The sequence below is a fragment of the Coffea eugenioides genome, chromosome 11, assembly GCF_003713205.1.
Source record: "Coffea eugenioides isolate CCC68of chromosome 11, Ceug_1.0, whole genome shotgun sequence".
Taxonomy (NCBI): Eukaryota; Viridiplantae; Streptophyta; class Magnoliopsida; order Gentianales; family Rubiaceae; genus Coffea; species Coffea eugenioides.
In genome coordinates, this window is record NC_040045.1 from 50,754,395 (window position 1) to 50,764,484 (window position 10,090).

At 38.9% G+C, this 10,090-nt stretch overlaps 1 protein-coding gene across 3 annotated transcripts; it reads right to left on the reverse strand.

The window, feature by feature from the left end:
• Positions 1-394: 394 nt before the first annotated feature.
• LOC113752911 lies at positions 395-8,268 on the reverse strand. 3 transcript variants are annotated; one of them, XM_027296961.1, is made up of 5 exons: positions 8,047-8,268; positions 5,208-7,050; positions 3,772-3,885; positions 1,831-3,705; positions 395-1,338 (listed from the first exon to the last, which is right to left on the reverse strand). In XM_027296961.1, exons 1-5 carry the CDS (start codon positions 8,139-8,141, stop codon positions 1,294-1,296), a joined length of 3,972 nt encoding a protein of 1,323 aa, XP_027152762.1. In that variant the 5' UTR covers positions 8,142-8,268; the 3' UTR covers positions 395-1,293. The 3 variants fall into 3 exon arrangements, with proteins under 3 accessions (XP_027152762.1, XP_027152760.1, XP_027152761.1); XM_027296959.1 differs by having other exon boundaries at positions 1,831-3,885; XM_027296960.1 differs by lacking the exon at positions 395-1,338 and having other exon boundaries at positions 1,774-3,885.
• Between the last annotated feature and the right edge of the window lie 1,822 nt (positions 8,269-10,090).

Consider the following 10,090-nt stretch of genomic DNA (forward strand, 5'->3'; position numbering starts at 1 on the left):
ATTTACTCCCATTCCATTTAAAACTGCATCAATATCCACACTACCAAGAAAATTCTGCACCGGCGTTGCCACCGCCACAACTCATTAGCAATTTTTTTTTTTAATGCTTGGAACTGTGTGAAATTTTGCTCTGTTGATCCCCAGTCCTCCCCCATCCCATGCATGCTGATGCAGAATCAATGCCCGTTTAAGAGGTCCGCAAAGATCAGATTGCACCAGGATCAGTCCCACTCATTCGCTGTTAAAATGAATGTGGTCCTCAGTTGAATAGGGGAACTGGACCATCTATGCCAAGATGGGATATGCCCCCCCCCCCCCCCCCAAAACACCCCCAATAAATAAAATATCAACTCAGGCCCCATTAAGCACCTTAGGCGTTAAGTGCAAACTTTTCTCCTGTACTTGCAGACCAAACAGTACACAGACGACCTAAAAGAGCACACAGCTACATAGAGGCCTAAATGCTCCAATACAACAAAAGGCTTGGCTAGTTATGAAACCAGGACCAACTCAAGATGATATGAAGGTAATCAATCGTTACTGTTAGAATGGTTGTCTCATTTTCGAAACTGCAATGGCCTTTGCCAGCACGGGCATAGAGTTAAAGATGGTCCCCAGGGAATCCTAATTTAAGAACTGACTTGTGTGAATTTTGCACTCAACTAAATTGCCTCGGATTTAAAAAATAAATAAATAAATAACCTAAATTGCCTTGATTGCCGGCAATTCCAGAACACATGCACGAGCACCATTCTTCTCCTGTCAATATCACAAAGTCCTAGCCTGCCTTATCCCTGGACACATCTTCACAGTATTGACATCTCTAGCAAGCCAACATGAGCATGCTGAAAGTTACAGCATTCTACCAACATTCGTAGTCATAATGTCAGCAATCTTGATAAAATATCTTTGGATCACTGGAGAACTACTCTTGAGCATGCATATACCCAACATGCCAAGAGGAACCATACCCTCACCCAATCATCATAAAAGAGAATTCAAAGACTCGAAGCACAACATCACAGGACGCTGCTTGATGCTTTATTAGACACCAGTTATACAAATACGAAGCCCTTATATTATCATTAACAGATTAGTTCAGAAACCCAAAATATAATTCAGTTGAGACGGTATGCATATATATACATATAGTGCTATGTCAGAGGATGTCAAAAACAGTGATGCACATTGCCAGACATCAGAATACTGTCAACGGAAAACTAACTGGCTCACCTGATACAGATTTATTGTCCGCAAAGGATTGTGTTTCTGGAAACAGTAGCTCCCAGCTATTCACGGGTCAAAGACCAACACCAGGAAAGTATTGATCGATCCATCCTTCAAGTACAAAAACAAGTCGATACAGCCGCAAACACAGCAGCATCCGTAAATCAAAGTGGGTAGCAAATACAACGTAAACTATAGACACCGAACTCCAGAACGTGTTATTATATAATAACTCATTTTATGAACCTAACCCCTTCTGCCCTTTTTCCTATCCTCAATCCCCCGAACGTTAAGAAATAGAGACAGGAGATTGCGCAACCCCATGGTTCTTTACGGCCACAAAACTGTATATTTGTGAGGCTGTGTTGTCCTAAGATCATTATACAACTACTATCCGGTGACGAAAATACAACTTTTGAGGAGTTATTGCTGAATCATTCTTTTTCTGGAATAGTGGAGTGTAGCTTTCGTTGAATGAAGTTTCTTGATTGATCAATCATTACTCCAACTCAAACATCAGAGAGAGAGAGAGAGAGAGAGATTTGAACATAAGTTTTCAATATATATTTTTTATCATTAACCAACTTGATCAGAACAACTTACTGATTCACGTTGAGCTATTGTCACGAGGGCCTGCGGACCTCTAACAAAAAAGCTATCCGAGTTATTTTGTTCAGCATGGGGTTGCATCCCGGAAATCTCCTTTGATCTATCCACAAAAATATGGTCACCCCAAATGTCATACGTAAATTTTTCTTTCAGTTTTGCCTTTTCCTCAACTGTTTTTTGCTCATTTAGTTTGGATCCAGGAGCCCGGGCATGTGGAGCAATTGTAGATGCTGATGACAAAAAAGAAGGACGACATGACGAGAGTGAGTCAGGCCTACCAGCTTGAGGGAGGGTTGCAGAGGGCAATAACACAGGCTTGCCAGGCACTTTATGCAACACATCAGGCTTCTCTTGACTAGAAGTACTCCAAGCATAATTGTTTTCACCACGAGGTTTCAAAGAAATCTCAGACTGCAAAACTTTTGCCCTGGGTATAGGGTCAGGGTATCGTTGAATGGCTACAGGTGCAAATGGATTCCTAGCCTGAACAGATTGATTCATATCAGGGGACAGAGGCCGAGACCTTGTGGGAGTTAAGGATGAGACAGGAGACAAGGGAGATGAAGGTGTCGAATTGCCACTTTGACTACTTGAAACTTCAAAAAGCCCAGTTACACCATTGCCAGAACTCTTTTTCTTCCTTCGCCTTCTTCCTTTATCTTTACCAGTTTTAACTGTAAGGTTTCCAGCTTGTGATGCATCCTGAACATCGGAGCTTTGACCGGTCACAGCATTTGTCATTGAAGAGGATGGAGTCATTTCCTTTCCGTTATCCAAGCAACAACTGCTTTTCTTGTCAAACTCCAGAGCAGATTTCACAGGCCTAGCAGCAAAACTTGAAACTTGTTCTTTGGTGACAAAACCATCATTATGCATACCAACAGGCTCCAGAAGTAAGGATTCCTCCTTCCCAACTGATCGCAGCAAACCATTCATTGTGCCAGACAAGGGCAATTTACTGCAGCTTCTATGGCTACGATGGGGGCGGGCAGATTTTCCAGCTTGGCTTACAGTAGCAATGAAGCTTTTCCCACTCTTAAACATGTAATCTTGGCCAAAAGTCATCAAATGGGGAATGAAGCAAAAAAGAACTAGAGACAAGATAAAGGCAGCAAGGAGTAAAACGATAGATTTCTTCAGTCGCATCCAGAAAATTGTCTTTTTACAAAAACTAAGCATGTAAACAGGTAGACTTGCTTTCATAGGTATCACAATGATACCCGTTGCCAAAGATAATTCAAGGTCTCTCTGTACTGTAGCTGCAGAAAAATCAGTCTGAAATGTTATTATGAGCTTTATAGACTTTCCAGGTTCAAGAACAAAACCTTTGCAATTCTGTACCACAAACCCATCCAGCCCACATTCAGTTCCAGTAACTTTTATGCTTCTAACCTCCAAGGGCAAGTCCCCCATGTTTTTCGCATATAGCTCTTTTGCCAAAGGCTGAGAGCATGTACGCATGTTGTCATCGATATGATGTAAAAAGTCAGGAGAAGAGATTGTACGAGGAAGAGGCAAGCTTAACTTGAACTCAACAGCCTGTACAGGTTCAGATTCTTCAAGCAACACTGCAGAAAATGACCCCCCAAATCCTCGCAGAGGTAACCACTCCACACCCGAAAGATTGTTCCTTATTAGCAATGAACTCCTCCACCCACATCGATCAGAGGGTTGAAATAGTATTGGACCCAAGGATGCTCTACCATAAGGATGTACAAGAGCCTCAGTCAAAGCTCCCTCTGCCACTGAAAAACCATACTTTAAAGGTGAAGCTGATTTATAACCAGTCGAACTCCCAGGTGAGGAGGGCTGAAAATGTCCATCCGCTGCCTTGCACTCAGTGATTATTTTTCCAGAATGCAAAATGAGCTGCATAACAACAGGTTGTTGGCTAGGATTTTTGACATTTACAAATCGAGAAGAATGACTTCCAACCTGAACCAGTGGAAACAATACTTCATCATCATCAAGCACAGACATGCCACTTGCAGTAGCATGAGACTTCCAATTCTTGAGAACTATTTCATCTGCTTCTGCGGTATTCAATGCCTTCAGATAAGTATATAAACAAAAAGTCAATTTTTTAGAACAAAATTGGGTGTGCATGATCATTCAAAAAAAGAATATATTGTCATTCAACAAGAACAAACAAGAACAATCCACACAGAAGAACTTTGAACAATTAAATCTTGATGGTAACAATCCTTTATCACACACATTGACCAATAATTTGGGGAGTAGTGTTATCAATGATGACTCCTCTGCAAAGGCTAGCTAAACACAAATGCTTAAAGCTTATCTAGGAGTAAGTTGCAATTCTTCCCAGTTGAAATGAACAGCTCCATATTTCATCTAAATAAACCAATATACCTTCTAAATGAATGGATAAATGGATGGATCAATCAAATTAAGAAAACAAAAATTATGAATGAATCAATTACAGTCCGGTAAAACCCAACTCCAAACATGTTGACCAATGCAGTGGTTTTCACACCAGGATCCTATTATGAACTAGTCCTGATTCATACTCATTTATTTGTCTACTTCTATGCTAAAAACAATTAGAAAGCAAAACATAATGTACGATAGTCCATCGAAATCTAATCTTTCATCCCAAGTGTAGTTCATCCGTTTCCAGAAGATGGATACTATCTTCAATAATGAGGTAACTTAAAATGCTGACTCAAGAAAGAGACGACATTGATCTAAAGCCATTCTTACAAGAAATCTTCTGCTGGTCCATTTTAATTTGCCAATGAGTTCATATGTACCATAAGTGATGCAGGGAAAAGAATACTTTCTCTTTTCTCATTTTACATTTACAAGTCCCAAGATCAAATATGATAAATTATGACTACATTTGATTTCGTAAATCTTTGATCACATAAGCCAATTATACCAACTCTCAGAGATGTTTCTGCTGATGCAAGAAGCATCATTCTATTTATACAATATTCTGCAATTATTCTTTGTTTCTTCCAGTCACCCCTGCATTAGCACACATCATTAAAGAGTAATTCAACCACAGGACAGCACCCCAAGATTAGATGAATCTGATCGGTTCGCAATACTGATGAGTACCAACCTTTACCGTTACAATTTGTTAGATTTAACCAGAGGAGGCTGTATTTGAAAATAATGTTTTGGAAAGAATCAAAGTCGTGGTGGACACTACAAGACATTAAAAATAAAACTGAGACCTAATTGAGGCTTTCTCTTGTAGAACATCAAAGCTGCTAAAACAGGAATACAGATTCAAAACTGTAAATGGAATATTTCAGAAATGCGTATCACAATAGAAAACCTGGCAATTATCAAGTTGAACATTCAATTTACTAGGATTCAAACTAGATGGACCAGAATCTAGATACCTCATTCAGTGTTAGTGGCTGCTTGGGACTGCCTGAAGATATGGTTCTTATGCTTTCATACTCCACCTCTTCAGAACCTTGTGGAGATCCAACAGACGAATCTAATGTATGACTTGAACAAACACTCACTAAATCTCTGCAAGGAATTTTGATCTCAGAATTTCTCGAATCATTTGTCAACACATGTAGTTCACAATTCACATTTGTGTCAGCAAGCTCAGAAGGTGGACCAAGTATTTCAAAGGAAATGGAAGTACATAAGACCAACGCAACATGTGTGACAGTGCCAGGGAAAAGAATCAGTCCTTCCGTGTATTTGATGTGGAAATATTTTGTGCCTTCTCCCACTTCGCTAATATTGACAATGCTCAACATACAAGGAGAATCATTTTTCACAGACAAAATAGCAACAGTAGTACCACTGCTATCACAAGGCACCAGGGCCTTGAGAGATACTGAAATGGGACTTCCATGCTCATGGTAAGCTGAAATTTGACCAAATTCTGCTTCAAGAGGAACAATGAGAGTATCAATCTCATCTTTTGATGATCTTAGCAACTGCAGACAAAAGGCACCAAAAATTCTCCCTTCAGCAGGAAATGAAAAATCCAACTCCATGATGGTCTCCATTCTGTGTGGATCAACCACCCAATTCTTATGGGGTCTCATTGAAACTAGTGGCAGACCAACTTCAGCACTTCTCACATCTATCCACTCATGAACGCTCAGCAAACTTAACTCATGCAGATCTTGGATACTATTGATACTACAGACAGCTTTGGTAGAATGGGAAGTATTCCCAGAAGAAACTGATATCCAGGCAGTTAACTCCTCCACATAAAGAGCTTCATTGAAAGGATTAAACAATGACAAATTCTTTCTCCACTTTCCACTGGAGGAAACATCCAGGTCAATCAACGGCTGTACTAGATAGGGGGACTCAAGTGCAAACCCTGTAGCCTGGATGAAGAAACCACCAAAGCTTGTCTGCAACACTAGCTGAGCAGAGGAAAAGCCTAACCATTTAGGCAAAAACACAAAACAAATCAAGGCACCTTCCCCAGGTGCCACCACCATTTCACTAAAATTGCACGGATAAAACTGAGAGTTGGTACTATAAGGTTCATAAATGGTCAAAATATTGTCACTGTGTGCATTTGTGACTGTTAAAAATGCTAAAGAGGGGAAATATAAGTTCCTTTCTCCCCAGTCCAAAAGGGGAGGGCTTATTTCTACGTGGGGTGAAGAACTGTCACTCATCCTTGCATCCTCTTTCGAGTCAAAAAACTGACTTTTATGGTCAAGAAACGATCCTCTACAGGACAAAACATCGTTTCCCTCACTACTATCTAGAGGAGGACTGGGCAGTTCCCTACAACCATATTGCTGGTTCAGAGAGCAAGAAATAGTCCTACCACTAGAGAACTTAATAATACCACAATTTGATGACCAACTAATATTAGTCCTCGCATGATTTGGCATTTCATGTAATTTAACATCCGATTGAACCCCAGAAACTTCAGCTGATGTAGATTGAACAACATGCCCTGGGCGTGATAATCCAGGCAATGTTGACCAAAAGCAGAACAAATTAGAATTCCCACATACATAATCAAGACTTGCATGGGGCTCTAGCTTATCTAATGCAAACCCTGAACCAACATCACCAGTAAATACACCTTGATAATCTGACTTACCACCATCTCTGCACAACCTACATGCTTCATTTTCCACTTGATGATGCACCCCAGACACCGAACATGGTTCACACGTAGCCACAATACCAAGGCAAAATAGAAAAGCCACCATTAATTTAAAAACTCCGCCATAGTGCCATATTCTCCTGTTGCATACAAAGATGCGTTAATACCTTCCATTATTTCAAACTCTAGCAACAACCCAGATAATTATTACCAATGAAAAACTAACACCCATCATACGAGCTGAAAATCATGTTGTGGACACGTGTGACGCAAATAGCTCTCACAGCTAATGGCCAACTGCCCTCACAAACAAAACAATTAAACGGGGTAAAGGAAAACAGAGAGATGTGGCCAGGGAGATGAAAGCAATTTCGAAATAAGATAAATCACAATAAGATTAAAACCAATGAAAGAAGCACATATTTTAAAGAATAATCAAACAAAGAATAGAAAAGGTAACAAAAAAAAAATTTGCAGCATCCGCAGAAGATATGAACAAGTGTACATAGGCGCTTTATCAGATAATAATAGACAAGGACAAATACAGACAAAAAACCAAATACAATCTCTTTATGGCAAACATTAATACCACGCATAAAAAAGAAAAATAATTAAAAAGATCAAGAAAAAAAAGGTAAGAGTATGGTGAAAGAACATAACTAAAACTTGCTATAAATGTGGAAGCCATCAAGTTAATCACCCACAAACAAACAATTTTTAACTTGAAACAATTAACTTCATCAACAAACATTAAAAGTTCCATACAAGATTTTAACATAACCAGAACCTCACCGGTCCTGTTTAAAAAAGAAAAAGGAAAATCACCATCCCCTAAGAAATAAATCCAACAGATTCTTCCTCATGAAACCCACTCCCAAGTCTCAGCCTACAACCAGAAACCTTGGAAAATTTTTAGAAAAAAATCCTTCGAACACAGTTAAGCATTTAAAAAGAAGCAGAAGAAGCTTAAGCAAAGAAAACAAAAACCTTCTTGATGATCGGGAGTGAAGTGAAAACTGAAAAAGTAAAATACAGAAGATGATGAGATAACAAAAATGTATGAGAAGGCAAACATATTATCAAAAAGAAAAAGGGAAGAAAAGTAAGGGTGGCGGGAGGGAGAGGGATGGAGCTACCGATGGTAGGCCATGTTGCCCGGTATGGCCAGCTGAAGCGATGGTGGTCGTGGTGGTGGCGGAGTCTTGATCATCTGTAGGGTTTGAAGCTTCATATTCAGACCATTTCTGGGAAAAAACAAATAGTTTCGTTTTTCCGATGTTTGAAATAGAAAGACTTTCTCGTTGAGTTTTAAAGATGAGCCTAAAAATTCACGAAAGAGCTAAAAAAAAAACACACACACACACATTACATACACAAGCGCAAACCCACTCCGTGATAAACAGCGAATGAATGGCCTCGGAGGACGAAGAAAAAAAATTGAAAAGAAAAAAGGTTAGAAAATGACCCTCACATCAGTTTACAGAAGTACCCTGCCAAAGAACGACGTAGTTTTGGATGATTATTCTTTGGACAACAAGCAATTAAAATGATTCATGGTCATCAGTAAGGAAACGGTTGTGGATAAAACGGTAATTTTAAGCACCCCCAGGAAAGAGTTAGAAAGGAGTAGCGGCCAGGTGTTGAAGGGAAATTGGAAGACATTTGGCTTCGGGTTGTACTACTTCATTATGTACTACTTCTCGGTTTACCGTTTTTTGGCGAAATAATTTAATAAGGGGTGGCGAGGGGTTGGGGTTTAATTTAAATTTTTCGTCAGTGACGAGGACAGTCGGAGACTCTTTAGTACAAAGCATGGATTGAAAAAAACTAACGTTGTCAGAAAAACGGAGCTGGTATAAAGCTGGGGTAGAAGTGTAATGTCTGTTTTGTCCTTGAATGGACGGAGAATAATTGACAGCTGTGTACGGGGGTTCGAAATGGGGGGCATCGATGGGCGCATGGTGGTTCGAGCCCTGCACCGGATCGCACCGTCTAGGCTCGAGGCTCGAGGGACCTAGGCGCCTCTGTACCCCTGTCCTCTTTTGAGGGGTAAAAGCGGCATCTAAATTTCTTTGGGTGATCAATTTTGTTTGTTTGTTGATGCCCGGAAAAAGAAAAAATAACGAGAATAAACAAACAGCGTGAGAGAAATCTGCACGAACAATTTAATCATAAATGCGTGGCCAATGAATTGGCGTCTGTATTTTCTGTTTTGGCTTTCCATTTCCACTTTAGATAATAGATTCCGACGGCGTCCGTATGGCCACATAAACTCGACTCGATGTTTGTGATGAATTTGGATTCCACAAGTTTACAGCATCGCAAGGGTAGTGCTTTGTTTCTTCTTTTTTTTTTGGTTGCCTTTTTCAATTTGGCAACAAATAGAATTTAAAAAATTAATTGTGTTATTGGAGAAATAGAAGATCGGGATGTATTTTTATCTTTAACATGAGTCGAATAGTTAAAAGTGTCAATAATGAACGTACACAATAATTCTCTTCATCAATTGTTTTATGAAGATTTTATTCTAAGATATTTTGAATAATTAACTTTTAATCAGTGCTTGCATCACAATATGTTTTTAATTATTTTTTTATCTCACATATATTATAAAATATTATAATATTTTTTTTTAAAACAAATTTAATCCAAATAATCTACTGTCCAAAAACATGCTCAAAGTTAGCCACAGTTAAGTGAAATAAAGGTACAGCACAGCAGTTCTTTAAAAGAGTGTGGTGATGGTGGCACAAAATCATGAAGTAATGGTCGACTCGTCAAAGTGTAGGATTTATTTAGATGAATGAATTAGTTCTTTTTTTTTTCCTTTTTGGGCCAAATGTTTTGATAAAATACCAAAGTTATTGAAACTCGCAGGCGAGGGTAAATGGCGATATCCACCCATCCACTACAAAAATGCTTTGTGGTTTCCTCCAGAAACTATCAATTTTTGCTGTTAAGTATTGTACATTATCAATTTATAGCACATTGTTTAAATAATTTAAAATGAATGGATAATGACATAAATATTTGAATGAAAAAGTTGAATGACTAAATACTAAGTGTAATGACTAAATTTTACGTTTTTGGCATTTTATTATATAATAGCAGTCGGATATGTGACTATTACGTGCCTCTTTTTTTTATAGTAATTTGGGGAAAAAACCCATTAAATATACT

Coding starts and splice junctions, on each gene's coding strand:
- LOC113752911 (XM_027296959.1), bottom strand. CDS start 8,141: ATGAAGCTTCAAACCCTACAGATGATCAAGACTCCGCCACCACCACGA. Junction 7,051..8,046: donor GGCAACATGGCCTACCATCG/GTAGCTCCATCC, acceptor TGTATGCAACAG/GAGAATATGGCACTATGGCG. Junction 1,339..1,830: donor CAATAGCTCAACGTGAATCA/GTAAGTTGTTCT, acceptor TTGTACTTGAAG/GATGGATCGATCAATACTTT.